This window comes from Cicer arietinum, chromosome 3 (assembly GCF_000331145.2).
Source record: "Cicer arietinum cultivar CDC Frontier isolate Library 1 chromosome 3, Cicar.CDCFrontier_v2.0, whole genome shotgun sequence".
In the NCBI taxonomy this organism is placed as follows: domain Eukaryota; kingdom Viridiplantae; phylum Streptophyta; class Magnoliopsida; order Fabales; family Fabaceae; genus Cicer; species Cicer arietinum.
The window spans coordinates 68,387,606-68,406,308 of record NC_021162.2 but is presented as its reverse complement, the minus strand read 5'-3'; the positions used below and the strand labels follow the sequence as shown (position 1 = coordinate 68,406,308).

At 30.6% G+C, this 18,703-nt stretch overlaps 2 protein-coding genes across 5 annotated transcripts; both read left to right on the top strand.

Moving 5' to 3' along the window:
* Positions 1-450: 450 nt before the first annotated feature.
* Positions 451-6,637, top strand: LOC101502628 (preprotein translocase subunit SCY2, chloroplastic). 2 transcript variants are annotated; one of them, XR_189576.4, is made up of 13 exons: positions 451-621; positions 750-1,226; positions 1,963-2,051; positions 2,298-2,377; positions 2,499-2,588; positions 2,975-3,066; positions 3,521-3,604; positions 3,714-3,855; positions 4,212-4,328; positions 4,538-4,667; positions 5,171-5,269; positions 5,401-5,507; positions 5,935-6,637. XR_189576.4 is itself a non-coding variant. In XM_004493604.4 (13 exons), the coding sequence occupies exons 1-13, from the start codon at positions 546-548 to the stop codon at positions 6,022-6,024; spliced, it is 1,698 nt and encodes a 565-aa protein (XP_004493661.1). In that variant the 5' UTR covers positions 454-545; the 3' UTR covers positions 6,025-6,637. The 2 variants fall into 2 exon arrangements, 1 of the variants encoding a protein (XP_004493661.1); XM_004493604.4 differs by having other exon boundaries at positions 454-621; positions 5,171-5,294.
* A 1,823-nt stretch (positions 6,638-8,460) lies between these two features.
* On the top strand, positions 8,461-11,865 carry LOC101502105 (uncharacterized). Of its 3 annotated transcripts, none has more exons than XM_004493602.4 (7): positions 8,461-8,795; positions 8,874-8,931; positions 9,232-9,534; positions 9,638-9,686; positions 9,976-10,070; positions 10,474-10,553; positions 11,022-11,865. In XM_004493602.4, the coding sequence occupies exons 1-7, from the start codon at positions 8,662-8,664 to the stop codon at positions 11,077-11,079; spliced, it is 777 nt and encodes a 258-aa protein (XP_004493659.1). In that variant the 5' UTR covers positions 8,461-8,661; the 3' UTR covers positions 11,080-11,865. The 3 variants fall into 3 exon arrangements, with proteins under 3 accessions (XP_004493659.1, XP_004493660.1, XP_073221894.1); XM_004493603.4 differs by having other exon boundaries at positions 8,655-8,795; positions 8,879-8,931; XM_073365793.1 differs by lacking the exon at positions 8,874-8,931 and having other exon boundaries at positions 8,661-8,795.
* The last annotated feature ends 6,838 nt before the right edge of the window (positions 11,866-18,703 follow it).

Sequence of the window (18,703 nt, the reverse complement as noted above, 5' to 3'; positions counted from 1 at the left end):
GTTTATTGAAAGCACCAGAAAGAGAATCAAAAAGTGAACCATGATAATGGGTGAAAATTTTGAGAAAAAATAGAAAGAAATGCACAATCAAGAGTAGGGAAGGAGTGCAGAAATACAAGACTATAAATAATTTTTTTTGGGTACAAAAAGTGATTACTTATTTATTGTGTACAAAGCGAAGGAAAATAATATTGTTAATAGTTAGCGAGACATATATTTTAAAAACAATGAATAGCATATATTTTAATTGTTAACAAAATATTAATTATACAAATCTATATATAATAAATTAAAAATTAATTAATGACACATACTTAATAATTAATGAAATATTGTTTATGTCAAAAACTGTTTTCCAAGAATGCATTAGCAAGAAAGTAGCCCTAATTTCCATCACTTTTTTTTTGTGTGACTCAATCCATCATTTATTGAACACATCTTTGTTTTATCGCAAAAAATAAAATAAAAAAATAGTAAAAAAACACAGTCCCGTTTCGCTCTCATTTCTTTGGCACTCACTCTATCACAGTTTGTGAAGTCCAACCATGGAAGCAACGCGATTCTCCTTCTATCACTTCCATCATCCTCACAACTTCACACCCAAACCCAAAGCACTTCCAGGTATGTTCACTTTTCTAATACTCCCTCTACCTTTCCATATAACGCACAAATAGAAGATAAAATTAACTATTTCTGTCAAATATATTATTTATCGTACAATTTCCATTAAAACACCTTTCTTATTGCAGGAAGAAGACACGCAAAAACCGTCAACGGAATTAGAACTAGGGTTTCATTTTTTACACTCCCTACATTAACCACAACAAATTCACATTCACTAAACCGAATAGTTTCCGTTAACTTCTCCGACCGACTTCGAAGTGATTATACGCACGTCGAGACACCACTTTTAAGCGAAGAAGTTGTTCCGGAAACTCGCGGTGACGACGGTGAAGCAATCGTTGCTTCTCCGAGCGGCGACAACTCGTTAGCCTTAGAGTTTAAACCTAGAACGTTTCAAAATAGGTTTATGAACTTTATGCGTTTTGGTTCTGTTATTAATGGCGCTGCTGAATCGTTTTTCAAGAGCGAGATTCGGAGGAGATTGTTTGTTACGGCTGTGTTAATTGTGATTAGTCGAGTTGGTTATTTTATTCCTCTTCCTGGATTTGATAGAAGGTTGATACCAAAAGATTATATGAGCTTTGTTTCTGGATCATCTGTTGGTGAGTTAGATTACATTACCTACATTGATTTTGATTCCCTTTCTTTTGGTTATCATTGCAAATTGAATTATATTCGTGTTAAAACTTGTGTAAAACCTCTAAAGGGCCATCATTGAATGAAAAAACTTAGTAGAAGAAATGTCTGCTACTGGCTCTCGAAATTAGGTGTAAGCTCAAGGTGGCTTGTGAATGTGTTGTGGACAGGAAAAATTGAACCATGTGAAGTGCAAGCAATGCACATTCTTTCTAATACTCTTTTATTATTATTGATTCATGAGTCCCATCACCTATGAAGCACTAACACAAATACTAGACATGACATTGACGTTGGTATTAATTTGAAAAAATAGAAGTGATTGAATGTAATTGCATCCATCAGTGTTAGGCACCGGACACATTTTCAATTTGTAGTGTTACTGCTACACAACCTCATTAACCAACTAACTAACTATAACAACTCTTAAGTTTACTACATTAACTACTCTAATTAGCCATTATTCTATATATCCTAACACCATCACTTCAGGAATGACTTCCATTACATGCAAATGAAAACCACAAAAATTAGCAAAACCGAGGTGAATTTCAGGCAGAAAATGTTGGAAGGAGTGTGTTGATAACACTTTTCTTTGAATTGGTGCTCAGTTGCTGTTTTTGCGAGTTATATTCTTTTTTTGCTTGGATATTTTTTCGCAAGTTTATACATGTGAACAGTCATTCATGTAGCTTCTGGCAGATGAACTTGGTGACTTCTCCTCTGACCTCAAGCTATCTCTTTTCCAACTTGGAATCAGTCCTCAGATAATAGCGTCCATAATTATGCAGGTACACACCCCTTTCGTTCATTGAATTTGGTAGTTAGACCAAAATATTTAACTTTCTTTAGTTATTTATGATTTTGTATTGTATTTTGTTTCTTTGATTTGATCTTTTCAATAATGTTATGCATCAGTATAAAATAGGTAACTATTATATGGAGTACAGTGGTTTTCATCTTTCTTGTACATGCTTAATTTCTTTCGAAGTTTTTGCCTTTTATAAACTGCATTTATACTATGTATTCATGTGCAGGTATTCTGTCATGTTGTTCCTTCTCTAGTTAAGTTGCGGAAAGAAGGTTTGGATGGGCATGAGAAGATTAAGAGTTATATGTGGGTCTACTTATCCATCTTAAACAGTGAGCTAATATCTGGCTACACATTGTAATTCCATTTATATGTGATTCATGATATATGGAATCTCAATTAATGAATTGTTCATTTGTTCTTTCAGTTGGTGGATGTCACTGGGATTTGCAATTATGGAAGCTCTAATAGTTTCTTTCTACTCACTTCCATACTCAATTTATGCTGCTAGTTATAGGTATTATTCATTATTCATAAAACATTATTTTTCGAGCAAATTTAAATAATCCAACAGAATTTAACTATCGACATTTCCTAAAAAAATCATAACGTAAGTAAGCCAGTATAAGCCAATAAGGTTAAAAAGATGGTTTTCTTCTATATATCGTAATCCCAGCAGATGTATTTAAGTAATTGTTGGGCATAGCAGTGACATTGGTCTTTGTTACACTTACATTGTTAATTGCTATCCTATTTAGTTTAGTTTTATGCTTTATAATGATATGGATCTCATTATCTTTTCGGTTTATCATACTTTTATTGAGCCATAATGGTGGAACAACTTTTGCTCTGATCTCTTTCTGTTTGATATTTGTCTTGTTAAAACATTGATTGCTTTTGCAGGTTCAAACATGTAATGGTGACAACGTTGTTGTTGGTTTGTGGGGCAATGACTATAACATGGATATGTGATACCATATCAGAATCTGGATTTGGTACTTTTCTTACCACAAACTTTGACTTTATCGTACTTGATTGGAGTTAAATTTTAAAAGATAATAACCAGAACATATGATGCGAACACACATGGATAAATATCAACATTTTATGTCAAAAAATGTAAATATAACATGTAGATGTTCCTCTGTTGACTTATCTTTTCATTTGCAACTTTGGAGTCTTATGTAATCTTAGACCATAAATGATAAACAAATGGCTTCATACCAAGTTGCTTTTGTGATTTTTCATATGTTCGTCTGCTATTTCCATGAAAAGTTGTATCGATCCTTTTCAGAATGCTTTGTCAGTTTGTCTCTTTGCCATACTGCAAAAGGATAAGCAGACGTTAATTATCCCTACACATAAGTCAGTTTTGTTATTTCAATGGAAAGACACGCCGATGACAGGCATTGGATGCTTGCTTTTAATCATTATAAATTCATTCTTCAGGTCAAGGTTCATCTCTTATCATATGTGTTGGAATACTGACGGGTTATATGGAGACATTACACAAAATGCTCACTCAGCTTTCAGGTACACAACTGGATGCAAACAAAGGCTTTGGTCAAGGTTCTACGTATTACTATATTAATATCATCAAATCATTTGTGACTGTTTTGATTCATATTTCTTGATGTTGCAGTGAGTTCTGTTAGTTGGTGGCCATATGTGCTTGCAGTACTGGGTCTCTTCACCATAGTCACTATGTGGGCAGTTGTAGTAACTGAAGGCTGCAGGAAAGTAAAGCTTCAGTACTATGGTTTTAAACTTGCTTCTTCTGCAAGGTAATGTCATTGTTGTTGTCCAGACAGTTGAACCTTGTTATCCTCGTTGAAAGTGTAGATGTTACTGGAGTTATGTTATTCTATCACACATAAATTTTTTTACCATTTATGACAAGATGGTTCATGAGGAAAGTTGTCCCATACCTCAGAAAATAGTAGATTCTGTTTTCATGTGCTGTGCCTTCTGTTGTTTGAGTATTAGCTTTTATTTGACCTAGCTCATATATTCAATAGAATTCGTTGTCCTTATTTATTATGGCGGACAGTTTATATGTCTTTCGGAAGGAATTACATGATAATTTTAGTGTACTGATGCTGACAATTGTGACCTTTTCATGCCTCACTATTTGAAACAGGGAGCAATCGCCTATTACTGAAGTGGAGCCCTATATTCCTTTCAATATTAATCCAGCAGGGATGCAACCTGTTCTTACCACCTCTTACCTCTTGGCCTTTCCAAGCATTGTTGCTAGGTTTGTACATTGAGTTTTGCATTTCAACCGGCACTCTTGGTTTGACCTCATGCTTCAAGTTTTGTTGGTTCCCTTGCTTGCTATCTCTGTGTGTGTGTGTTTGCTAGGGAATATGTTCACCTGTTGCTAGTCACGTGGTGTTAGAAACAGAAGTTTTCTTTACTACTTTATTGTGAAGTGCAATTTCTAAAATTGCTATTGATTGGCAGTCTGCTCGGATCACCTTTTTGGGCGCATGTGAAGGAAATATTGAATCCTGAAACTTCTGTTGGTGCCAAACCGTGGGTCTACTATTCCATTTATGCCTTCTTTGTCTTCCTGTTCAATATATTTGATATTGTAAGTTTCTCTTTGCTAAACAATGTACTTGGTATAAGGAGTTTCTAGTCTGCTTTAATTTAGTTTCATTTTGATACAAGTTATTGGTTCTCACAAAAGGGTCTTGCTAATGAGTGCTCTAAAGGCATTGGTCAAATAATCAATACAAGGAAACTTTGTTTTGAGAATACATAAATTAGTCTAAATTATACTCCTTAACCAATGCCCTAAAATCTTACCTCGTTTTATCTCCAGTACTTTTGTAGGCTAAATTAGATAACTGAGAATATAGATTGGAATATGGGAAGAAAGATACCAGATCTGTTACTTATTGCAATGATCTGAATTTTGAGCTGATTATGATTGTTAATTTTCACAATTAATAATACATATTTCGTAATTGTAAATATTGAGTTTAGTTTGATACAGCACCAAGTCATTTCCTTAAAATGTCAAAATATCAGAAATTCAGAATGACTTGTATCTATCTTGTAAAAGGTCTTTTATATGTGGATTTTACACAGGCTAACTTGCCAAAGGAAATTGCTGATTACTTGAATAAGATGGGTGCAAGAATACCAAATGTTAAACCTGGGAAGGCCACAATAGAATACCTCTCAAAGGTTCAGGCATCCACACGATTTTGGGGTTTGTTATGGGCGAAAACTTCAATTTTAGCCTCCTTTTGATGTTAACTAATCTCATCTTTTCCTGTTATGTGATGTTCATCCAGTTCCTCATGGAAATTTTGCAGGGGGGCTATTGTTAAGTGTTTTGGCCACTACTTCAAGTGTTCTCGATCACTATTTACGGCGAACCAATGCTGGATTTGCTATTGGTTTTACATCAATTCTAATTATTGTAAGTGCAAGAAGGGTTATTGTTATATAATTCAACTTTGCATGCAAACTTATTGGTGATACACAGTCAGGCAAGAAATTCATGCCAGCTTCATTTATCTGGCTTGCATTGCTTTCTAAATAAATTCCAATTTGGTGGCATAGCGTTGACCTGTTATGTCTAGTTATGTGAATTCCACAAACTGGTAGTACTGTAGCGTTTTATTCTTTCTTGGTTATTAAGAGGTTCGTTTTGAATTCTTTCCCCTCTACAGAAAATAATGGATATGGTAATTGGTTCAAGTGTCGTATTTCTATGTAGTACTTGTATACATATACAGTATTGTACATTTGGAATTTACTTTCTTTCAACATAGACTGTCAAGTGCTTTGTTAACTGCTTAGTTTGATACAGTTTCACTGAGTAGCCCTTGGTCTTATTGGTACAGGTTGGTTCCATTATTGAACTTAGAAGATCGTATCAAGCATATAATGTGATGCCAGGCTTAAGCAGTGCTCTGAAACGTTATGGTGTATAACTTCTGGAAAAGGCATGCCGTCAGTCCACAGCGCTATTTTGTTAAAACTTTGAGGATATGGCTTTGGTAAGCACCAGTGGTCAGAATATCAGTGTGCAGATTTTTCAGTGTAAAATTGATCAGGACAGCCAAATATTTCCAAGAAACTTGGTTTTCTGGGGAATTAAGTCTGGTTTGTGGGTCTTTGGAGTATTGAGGTCTGTTAGCATTGCTAGTAATGTGGTGCTAAATGCTGCTTGTTGGTGCATGGTGGTTATTGATTCATAAGCCTCATTTTCTGATTTCTTTCCGGAAGGAATTTGTTTTAATAAATTTAGGAAAGTATTTAGTTAGGTTATAGTTGTAGCTGCAGCTGATATTTGTACAGGAAATTATGTGTTATAGACGCGATGTTGTAATGTAAAAACAAGGTAATGTAGAAGGTTAAACGCCTTAAAGTGGTCATTTATCTCCCCAAAAAAGAGCTTCGGTGGTAGGCGACAGTTGGTTATAACATCACTTTTTGTTGGAGAATTTTTATTTCGAAATTGATTGATTAATGTGAAATTTATTTGAAAAGGCATTGTATTATTTGTATACATTGCAATGTTATATGATAACTTTTATTAATTAATTGTAACAGTTTTTTAAACTTTTAAGACTTGTATAAATTTAAAATTAAGAAGGATTAAATAAGTTTTTAGTTTTTATAAAATCTTACAATTTTATTTTTAGTCTTTATAAAAAATTTCATTAATTTTTAATCACTTAAAATTTTTATTTTTATTTTTAGTTTCTAATTTTAATCTAACTATTATTTATGTTTCGAATATTTGAATGAATTTTTTGTATTAATATTTAAGATATTATTAGAAATTTCTTTATAAAAGTTTAGAATTTAATTTAAAAATTTCTATTTAATTCATTATTTATTAAAAAATTCTAAATTTTTTTAAAATAGTCACATGTTCTAAACATTGCTATAAAAATATTATTCAAAAGAAATATAGTAGTTATATTAAATTCAATTAAGTGACTAAAAATAAAAGTAAAAATATCTAAAAGACTGAAAATTGATGAATTTTGTTTTAAATAAAATAATGAAATTTTATAGAGACTAAAAATTTATATAACCTAATTAAAAAATAAATACACTGCATATTGTGGAATTCACATTAATACAACTCCCAGCTCAATTTAGAAACAAAAATCGTATGCGATATTTTTATAGCTGCAAGAGGATATAAAAATTCATAAGCTCAGTCCCTTTAACTTACCAACCTACTCTGCAAGGGATATTTTTATAGCTGCATGAGGAGAGGGTGTTTGCATAATCAATTTTGCTATCCAATACTCCTTAAATTTTTTTATAAAAATAATATATTTAAAATGTCCTTGTTTATTTGCCTCATTTTATAATTCTATTTATCTCTTTATCATTAACCTTATAACTCACGTTACAATTCTTTCATAACTCATGCTCATTTTTTTCATATTGTGATTAAAATCACCAATAAAGTATATTTACTAATGTGTTTGAGTTCGTTTTTTTTCTTTTAAAATCTGAGAATTTAACGTGAACTCAATTCATGTACATTGTAAATAATTCATTGTACGCAAACTTAAATCATATATCCTTACGTGAACTGAATTAACGTATGTTATTAAATTTAAGAATTCATATGCAATACATTAATCTAGTTCATGTAAGGTTACACGATTTAATTTTGCATTTGCAATAGAGTTTAAGAATTCACATATACTATGTAATTACGGTTGACGTACATCTACGTGAATTGAGTTAATGTAAATTATATGAATTCAGTTCACATAGATGTGTGTGAATTCAATTCACGTAAACGTGCGTTAATTCAGTTCACATAGATGTGCGTGAAATCAGTTCATTTACGTAAATTCAATTACGTATACAAACTCAATTCATGTACATTCATGAGCATACTCAATTTGCATATGAGTGCTTAGTTTGTGTATGCATTAAAACCATCATAATTACCATTCTTATTCCAGTATCAAGTATTGACAAATTAAAGATAGAAAGAGAACTTAGAGTTTAAAAAATAATATAAATAAGAAAAGATATTTTAAATATCTCATTTTAATAAAAAAATTGAAGGGTGTGAATAGTTAAAAAAGGATGTGGGTAGCAAAACTATTGCAGATTTTGTCCCAAAAAAATTGGATGATGGTTCTCTATTCACCCATTTCCACATATTACATATGTAAAAGTTACTTTGTGAAATCCAAGTAATACATTCTTTATTTTAACATAATTTTTTGAATATTTTTGAAAGCCAAATAGTTTCAACAAAAGATAAAATTGAAAAAAAAATATTACACTAAAATTTTATATCCCTTTATATAGAATAAAGATATTTAGACTAGTGTAAAAACAATCGCTAACATACTCTTTCTGTTTTCTTATTTAATTGGGTGAAGAATAATTAGAGAAAATTTTAAGAAAAAATGGGTAATACTAAAACTTGACATCCCCACATTTCATTTTTGTTTAGTCGTAGAGATTATTCTTTTATATACAAAAAAAATATTATTTGTTGGGGCGTATGAGGTAGTAGCTGAGCCCAGTAATTGGCGGGTCTTTTCTTCCAATTTGACATTTGAATTGATCAACGGTCCAAGATGGGGAGCTCGGTGCCGGAGATAGATCCCGCCGAGATCTACATCGCATCAGAAATCTTCGATGCCTCCGTAATCTTTCACACCATCAACGATGTCGTAGCCTTCGTCCTTTACATGCACCAGCAAATCCCCTCGTAATTTCCAACCACTTTCATCTTCTAATTTATTTTTTCAGTTTTCGTTTCGTTTTCAATTTTCATCATTTTATGCAGAACAGTGCAAGACATGAGCGTTGAGTTCGATTCATTGAATTCTGAATATAAGCAACTGGTACATTTTTTTTAATCAATTTTCTATTGCAGAAAATAATGAATATAACTGTCTGTTCAAATTTCACTACACGACATTGCTGTAGCGCAACTATATCTGCAATTTGAAGACATTTATAATTTTATACTAAACGTGTATTGGAAAACAATAGCGATTTTTTCACATTCTGTTTCGCTACGATGCTTTATCCTCTATTTAACAACACTGTTTTTGTTTGATTAGAAATTGTTTGAATTAAGTGGTTATTTATCATTTGATTATGTATGTGATTTGTTTGGAATCTGAATTTGTTGATATTAGGAGATGGATATGGGAAATGAAGTGAAGGCATCATTTAGGAGAAAGCATGTGAGTAGAATGAGGGAAATCAAAGTTGGAATAAAGAGATTGGATAAGTTGATGAAATCACTTTTGAATTTAGAAACTGCACTTAAAGTGATTATCAATGAGATTCCTACCGTAGATGGAGTCATTTTGGCTCTTGGAGGTAGTCCGCTTAGACCACAGAATGTTTATGTATTGGAATTTCCTCGTGGAATTGATTTTTCCAATGTTGGGGATGATTTTGCTAGGAACAAAGCTGCAGAGGCTCTTTCGAGAAAGGTTCCTTAATTAACCGTGTTTTTTCTGTGTTTGTGACTTTTTGATTGAGATGCAATATGTTTTGTGATTGTGTGTGGTCATGTTTTTGTGTTTTCTTTAACAGGCGATTCGAACGTTGATATCAAAGGGCGCTGGTTCTGTTGCTTATCCTGGTAGATATTGACTTTCCTAATTGATAAACTTTCATTTTAAAGAATAAATACTCCAATTGGTTCTCCAATGATACATGAGACGTTGATTAAGTTGGTCCTTTGAATATTCTGTAAATAAGCATTGATGTCCAAAATCCTTGTTGGAATAATAGGATGTCTGGTGTGTCTTTGAAGTACTAATTTGAATGTTCACTCTTAGTATGAAGGCATTTTCTTCCTGTTACCTCAGTTATTTGTTTTAATTTATTCTATAATGACACGACGGTTATATTTTGAATGGTTTTTGTAGGTCCTAACAAATTGTTTGTGTTAATTAAGGCCCCTTCTTCTTTCAACCAGCCTCAGCATTTTCTGCCCAAACGTGATTTTAAGTACAACAGAAAGGTAAGCTCGACATTGAGGACATATTCAATTTGTGGTTGTCCTTTTTTATATGCTGTATTTGTTAGTGTTATCTTTATAGTGAGCGGGGCTGTATTTGGCATATCGAAAACCTATTTATCATGGTGAAGAATGGAACCGATTATATAAACCCCTATAAGAGAATGAGCCTATTGAAACTTGAAAATAAAATCAATTGTGGTTCAAAACTGTTTGAAAGGTTTTAGTATAGATGTTGTTTGACTTCAAATAAGGAACTGTAAAATGATTTAATTTAATTTTATTAGATTGAGGTTCTCAATTCTTAGCAATAGGTTCTCATGCATATTATATGTATCTATGTAACACTTTTTTGGAGTAGCTTATTGCATGGATTGCCCACAACTGAACTGCATTTTCACCACAGATTGTGCCTCTCAGGCTACTGTTTAAGTGCCGGAACCAGGATCAAGAAGTGGCTACTTCTACCTCAGAAGATTTGATCTGGTAACTTATGATATGAATATTTATCTGATGATGACACATTTTTGCTTAGATGAATTGCCTTTTGTATTTTCCAAATTGCCTGTTTATAACTAGTCGACATATATTTGTTGGTCAAGGTGAAAATTGCGGAAAACATGTTACTGTAAAATCCTTTGGCTCATTCCTGATGTAGCACAGTATATTGTTAATAGTAATTTTGTCATTGTAAGGATTTTTTTTCTATTTATAGTATGTCTAGTCAGGTTTTTGTGTCAGAGCATATCAATACTGTTTGCCAGGGGACAATAAATTTGCCTTGCTGTTCAACATTTCGGACCTTTCTAAAATAACATCCATTTCACATCTACCTATTATATAGTTCCCATCCTCTTTCACTATATGACCTCTAGTATTTTGTCCTTCACTGTATGACCCTTGTATTGTTCAGCATTGTTGACTTTTAAATGACTTGCACCTTCTACGTCACAGGTTTCAATGCCGACATGTAATAAAAGGCCTTGCAATGAATGCAATGCCAGAAGAATGAAATCCTCTATTCCAATATAAGGTTGGAGCATCATGTTGTAAATATGACTTTATGCTTGAATTGAAGCTAATGTTCCCTTGTTTCATTTTAGTTATGATGTGAGGTTGTTAAGCTTAGATAGCATTACTGTTGCAACATTTTTAGGCCAAGACCATGTTATACCATAAATGATGGACAAGTTAGAAACCTTAGGCATTGGTTGAATTACATATTAAACCGCTGATTACAGCTTCTCATCAACAGTTGAAGCCCAAGAATATGGAAGTTATGAAAAGACTCCATATAATTACTTAACAAGATTCTATACTCAACCATGTATTAAGATTCTCTATATCTGTAGCTTTGGCGCTATCGTTTTAGGATTGGTAGCGTGGGAGTTTCCATTGGTAACTGCTAGAGGTGTTTTTTGGGCTAATGGCAACTTGCCATGGATTGGAGAGCTAAGTTTGTATAACCTCAAATGTGATCCCTTTAACTTTGTAGGTAGGTTTAAATTATTTGATTTGGTTGGATTAGAACATGTGCACTTGCTTATGTGAAGGTGTAGTTGAATTAGTGTGACATCTTAACTTTTGTCTGTGAGCATGTTATACAAATATAGGTCCCTAGTTATTGGGGTAGCATTTTAGTTCAGTTGGTGATTTAACATGTGCCATTAACTGAAAGGTGCGTGCGTCATAGGTGCACAAAGCGTGAGTCACAAATTTGGCTATTATTACCGTTCCTTTTTCTTTTTTGATAATGTAATATTGTTCCTCTGTTACATACATAATTTTCAATCCTTCATATATAGCTAGCATTTTTTTAATGATATATATATAAAGACCACTAAAAAAACTGATGGTAAAGTGGCTTCTGGCCTCCCATATTCTTCCTTCCGTAAATAAAAGCTCACTTAGTGGGCTTTCCACTACAAAGTTTATATAGTTTGCTGTCATCATTCTCCTATCATTTCAGGGACAATTAGTTGAAACTAATGTAGACCATGAAGGGATTTAATGTAATGCTCCCCTTGCATCGGTTTCATTTCCGTTGAGTATCAGCATTCTATACACAAATATGTGCACTTAATTTCTCCACTAATTAAAAATGTGACCGTAACCTAATAGCATCCATACTCCTTTTAGATGATGGTGCTAGTTGATAGCCATTCTTGCAAATAATGCCAACGATAAGTAAATGCTAAATAAGCACATGCACCTAAATAAAAAACCACACACACATACACGGTGGTCCACTTTCAATAATCTATCTTCTTAGTCTTATTTGTTTCTAATTCATTGTAGAATATGAAATAAACAAATTTGATCGTTAAATTTTAAAAAAATAATATTTACTTTAAAGCAAAAGTTTCTTTTGATAAAGTATCAATCTATTATATCGTGATATGAGGTTAGTTTGGTGGTTGAGCAGAGAGTTAGGGAATTGAGTGATAAAGACGTCGTATGTTCGATATTCATTCTTAACAAAATACTAATAATATTAATTTCTAATACTAGTCGTTTGAAAAGAAAAAAGAAACTACTTTATCTATTATATATATCATAAAAACAAATTATCAATAAAAACTCAAAATTATCCATTTAAAGAATTTGACACATAACAACCTTAAAAGGTTAATTATGCATTTTCTCAATTAATTCCAATTCTTTAATATTTTCTTTATTTTTCTCTCTAAAAAAAATCATTTAAACTCTTTTTATTTTCAAATGATGAGTCACTCTCACTTCATCTTGATTTCTTTTTCCTTTATTACTATTTCTCTCTCTCTTTCATTTTTTTTTCTCTTTCTTCCATTAACCTAGTAAAGTAGTAGATATATGAGCCATTTTATTATTTGGTCATAAATTTGATCTTTGATTATATTGCATATGAAAAATAATATCTATTAAGTGATGTCTATCGCTAAAATAAATAAGTTATTGAATTAGTCTTTATAATTGAACGTAAAAATAATCTTAATTTATTGAAAAAATCAATAAATATTCAAAAATTGTAGAAGTAATAAAAAACTATTCATTGATTGACTAAAAATATGTTTGATTTTTTTAGTTATTATAAGAAAAATGGTTCACTTTTTGTCGACGTGGTTAGAAATTATGTAGTAACTAAACTAGAATGTGTTCACAAAAACAATAAACTTAATTAGATAAGTGATGGGATAACTCGAGCTAATTAAGAGTTATTATCTTTTAACTGAAAACTTAATTAAGAATTATTGTTCAATGTTTAGTGAGTTTTCATATTTACTTGACTAGACTTTATTTTTACCTCTTAATCAAATTTTGAATAAGCATGTTTCTTTCTACAAATAAGAGATTTAAGACAAAAAAAAAAGTTTATTTTTATTCATGCAAAAGTATCAGAAGTTTTTCCCAACAACAATATATTGTTATTGGATGTGAGTACCATGTAATTAGTTAGAAATTACTCCTAACTACGAATAACTACGAATGATATCTAAATTTTAATTTACAATAAGATAATTTTATAATGCAATTGTATGTACTATATATAGATTACGAATATAATGTGACAATTCATTCAAAATTGTTATTTGTCCATTTGTATGAACTGAAATTGATGCTAAAATGTTGACAAGCATAGCCTAAATGGATGAACTGAAATTGATGCTAAAATGTAGACAACCATAGCCTCAACATCAATTGTTACTTGAAAGTTGAAGCCTTTAGGACTGTTCAAGGATAAGACCATACCAAGACAATTGTCTTGGGTCTTCACAAAAAATAAAGTTTTTATTTAGTAAAAATTTCTCATATAATTATACTATTTCCAAAATTAAAATTAATAAAATTAATATTGTCACAATAAATATTAAATTGATCAAGTATTTTTTTCACAAGGTACGTACAGTTATAAATAAATATTTATTTGTTACTAAATTGACCATAGACCAATTCCCCTTTGATTTGGGAATATTCAATAAACCCAGACTTTATTATCAATTGAAAAAAGAAAGATCACACAATATTGATTATATTAATCTAATAAATGATTTTATATTCTTAAATATCTACAAATAAATTTTGATAATTTTTAAAAAATAATTTTACTTAAATACTATTATAGAATTTAAAAGACTTTATTTTAAATTTCATCTTAAACCTCAAGAGACATCTTGATAAGTTGGAATTGGTTTGATTTATGTTTTTGTTTGATAGATTAATAAGATATTTTTATTTCACTTTTTGTTCTATTTGACTACTTTTTTTTTGTTTTGTCTATTATGAGAGATGAATGGAATGCAAATTGAGAAGATTATGATCCACTGATGTTGGAGATTATACTAATAATTCTTGTGTGACAAGAATCTAAAAGTCATGTGCAAGCCTAGAAATGAATTGTTTTGCGCTATTTATTATTATGGCCATTTTTCGTGAAGATCGGAGCAAATTTTTTGAAACTGAAAGATTATGATCAGACAATGTTAATTAGTATGGCTAATATGCGCACTTCTATGAAAAAAGTTAGTCTAATGCGAATTATAATTCTCGTAATTGTCTCCCATTTTGTAACAACTATTTTATTTTGAATGAATCCTTATGTCTATTGTAATGAGACTCAAAATAAGTTATGCGACAAAAATTGTTAGACTTCTTTCATTTCCTTTAGCTAAACTTTCTTTTTATAGTTTTATTGTTCATATTTTACTAAACTTTTCTACCTTTTGTTAATATTATCTCCAGCTCTTTTTCTCTTTATATTCATATTAATCTAATATTTATATTATAAGACGAATGAAGTGAAAGTTAAACAAGAGATTACAAAGCCTAACTAATTAAACTCGATTATGTGAACCTCACATTGTTTATTTATTACTAGTTCACAAAGTTGCATTAGTGGCCAACAAAGCTAAGTAGGTAACGCGTGAACATATATTATCTGATTTGTTTGTCGACACATCAAAATGGTACATATGTCGTACACAATAAATATAAGCACCAAAGTTATAGTGCATGCTTTTTCCTCCATAAATAAATTACGCATCAACGTCGTCACCGGTAAACACGGTACAAACATAAACGCGTACGAAATAGTACGAAATGACGTTTTTATATTTTATTAAAAATGTTTTTTGTTTCCGAATAAAATTGTGAAGAAATACAGTAATTATTTTAGGTGACATCATCTTTCAAATAATAACTATCTAATATATTTATTAGTCAAAGTTTAATTAATAAAAAATTATATTTTCACGCATTTTTTTTCTTTTAATATTTTTTTGTATTAAATAATATTTCTCTATTTAAATTTAACTTTTGACCATTTTAGTACCTCATACTTTTGTAGTCAATAATATTTCACACTCAATTATTTAATGTCATGTTATTTATTAAATTTTTTATTATTTTAAATTTTGGTTCAATTTGATCGTAATATCTAATAAAATTTCAGAGTGCTAAAGAATTTGTCTTTTGTTAATATTAATTAATACAAGTTTTTTAAAGAAAATAGTAGATTGACAACTCAAATTTTGATTGATGATAAATTTTGGTTGACCATAAATATAAGAGAATGAATGTATTACTTTGAAGTGTGACATGTTATCACATAATATTCTTATATTTCAGGTCAAATTTGTCACGTGACAAATTGCATGGTATTGGTGAAGCTATTCCTTGAAGTTCTTAGGACTTTCAGTCGGTGCTATTCTATTTGGAAATCGGTGGTAGAATTAGAAAATTATCGTGTTGGTATTATTCGTAAGTTGTCTCAACCAAAGAAGAAGAACGTGGTCTAGGAGTGAAAAATCTTTAGCTCTTTAACATATCCTTGTTGAGTAATATTGATGTTTGCAAGAGTGCAATATGAACCTTAGTTCCAAAATTTGTCATATAGGGGTATGGTTTTTAATTAACATAGAAATAAGAGGACGAGACTCAATTTGGTGGAGGGATCCTTTGTTGGCGGGCTGTAATGTTGATGCGAAATGTTCAATGGTTTTCTTTCAACATTAATAAAGTTGTTGATGGAAAACAAATATCTATTTAGAAGGAGAAATGGGTTGGAGACAAAACATTAAAAGAACTATTTCCTCGCTTGTTTTATTTAGGGAAAATACATTTTATCACTCTTTTAAATTACATGAAAATAAAAGGGTTTTTTTTAATAAGTTAGTTTTTTAAAATTTTTTTAGTGTCAATTTTGTCTTTTATATTTATATCAATAATTTTAATTTTAAATCAGTAAAATTGAAATCTAAAATTATTTTAATTTTTTCAATAAACTCATGTTATTTTTAAGAGTTTTTTTATTGCAATAATCATAAGAACATAAATTTTTAAAAAATAATTAAACAAGAGAGAATTCAAGTGAGATAGATTTTAGAGTTCTTGAAATTAAACACAAAATTCTCTCAAAATCTATGTCATGAAATCACATGAAAATTTATTATATTATTCTTTATATGATTGATAATAATACTTATAATACAATTTTAAAAATCTCTAACTAAAAATGATTGAAATGATGTTATAACTAAAAACAGTTCAACATTGTAATTTTTACAAATATAAAAGATCAATTTGATATTTGTGTAACTTAAAAGATTATGCAATATATTTTGCCTTTTATTTATCACATTTAGGTATGGCAAATTTTTTGTATCCACTTGTATTTACGGGTAAAATCTGCGATAGTATACGGTAAATAGTTTAATAGATATTTATAGATAAAATAAATGAATATTTTGACCACTTATTAATTAATGGATACACAATTAAATATAACAAAATTTGTTTCGGTAAGTATCTGTATCTGTTAGTAAATTAATAAAATTGATATATTTTATGTTTTTAATGTAAAAGGTATAATTAACTAGGATAAAATTTTATATCTTTATGTTAATGTAATGATAATGGATTAGAGTATCTCTTACAGTCTATATGTTAATATTTAGTTATACAAAAATTATTTTAGTAAAGATATAATGTCAAAAAACAACAAGTTTTAAATGATAAACGGAGTATAAGCTGCTAGCCAGTAAAATAAATTTATTTACCAAATGCCTTTTTCTTTTGTTTCTAACCAAATGCCTCTGTTTTAATCAAATAAATATATTAATGAATAAATGAAATTTTTAACTACATGAAAATATGTAAAAAAAAAAAAAAGATGAAATGGATACTCCAATAGAGCTACAGTTTTTTCTTTTGTTGTTGTCAAATTTGGGTTTACACTTATAGTGGTTATTTTATATATTTTTGCAAATTTCGAATAAGGTCAGTTGAAATATGATAATAGTTTGAAGTTAATACTTTGGAGTAATATCTAGCATAGCCACTAAGTTCACACAAAAAAAATTGCAGAAAGTTGGGAGAGCGAGAGTGTCGGGGCATGGTCTTTGTATGTAGAAACATGACTATTTTGAGTGGGGTTATCTAAAAACTTAGGCCTACATTTTAAGCAATTTGATTAAGATATCAGATAATTAGATAAAGTGTATCCTACCACGGAATTCACCACACTCTTGTCTTTCTTCTTACATGACTCAAAATATATATCTTTCTTGTTCCATACCACTAATTCAAGTTTTTTTCATTTGCTTCATTGTTTCTTTTTGTTTTGCATATTATTATAAAGTTTCCCCCCACCAATTATAGAGTTTTATGGTAACTATACTGAACTACGTTTAATTTTGTATTCTATGATTTATATTGATATCAATTTACACTATAAGTGGGGAAAAAAAATTAATAGTAATGTTGTCGAATGACAAACAGAATACGTTATGTATTACAATACATAAATTTCTTTCAAACTCTTTGTGACCTGTTGGATTTTGGGCTCCCTTCCTATGTGGAGAAAGGTCTAATATGTGCAAGTCCATGTGTCTCACTTAATCAAGTGGAGAGAGGTCAGATTAGTGGGAGAGAGAGAGCTGAATTCAGATAGTGAGGCAAAGAGAAAAGTGAGAGAGCAAGAGCAAAACCCATTTTCGCATAAAACGGAGCAGCTGCACTTGATTCGCAATTTCTCCTTCGTTCACCGTTGGATCGGGCTGAAATTTGGACAGAAGGTTCGTGACTCATGGTACTTCAATCTGACTGGTTGGATCGTCGATCAGATGTCTGAGGTGGGAGGAATTCAGCTCGAACAGTAGCAGTTTTTCCTGATTTTTCTGCTGAACTTTGTTCTCAATTTCATGTTTGTTTTCTCATTGTTTTGGCTGATTGTTGTGCTGGTTACCTTGCTGTTTTTGGCTGGTTACTGAGCACGAATTTGTGCCATATTTGAAACTCTCTTGTACCCATATTTTGATCATAGTGGAGCTCTATTCCCGTGGTTGTTTACTTCTCACATTGAGAAGGTTTTTCCATGTTAAAAATTATTGTGTCCTTTGTGATAGTGATTTCAGTTGCTGTGATTATTTGTTGTTGCTCCTCACAGATTCTTGCAAGTTTGAGAAATTGATTATCCGCTGCATATTGCTCTGTTAGAGTTGTTATTGTTATTTGTTGTTGAATTTCCCATCATATACTACACTTACATTCTCTAAAACAAATATTTAAACTACATCTCACAATAATATAATAAAAGAATAGAAAAGAAAAAAAGAATCGGATACATGTTAAGTGTTTATGACGAATGTAATTTGTAATGG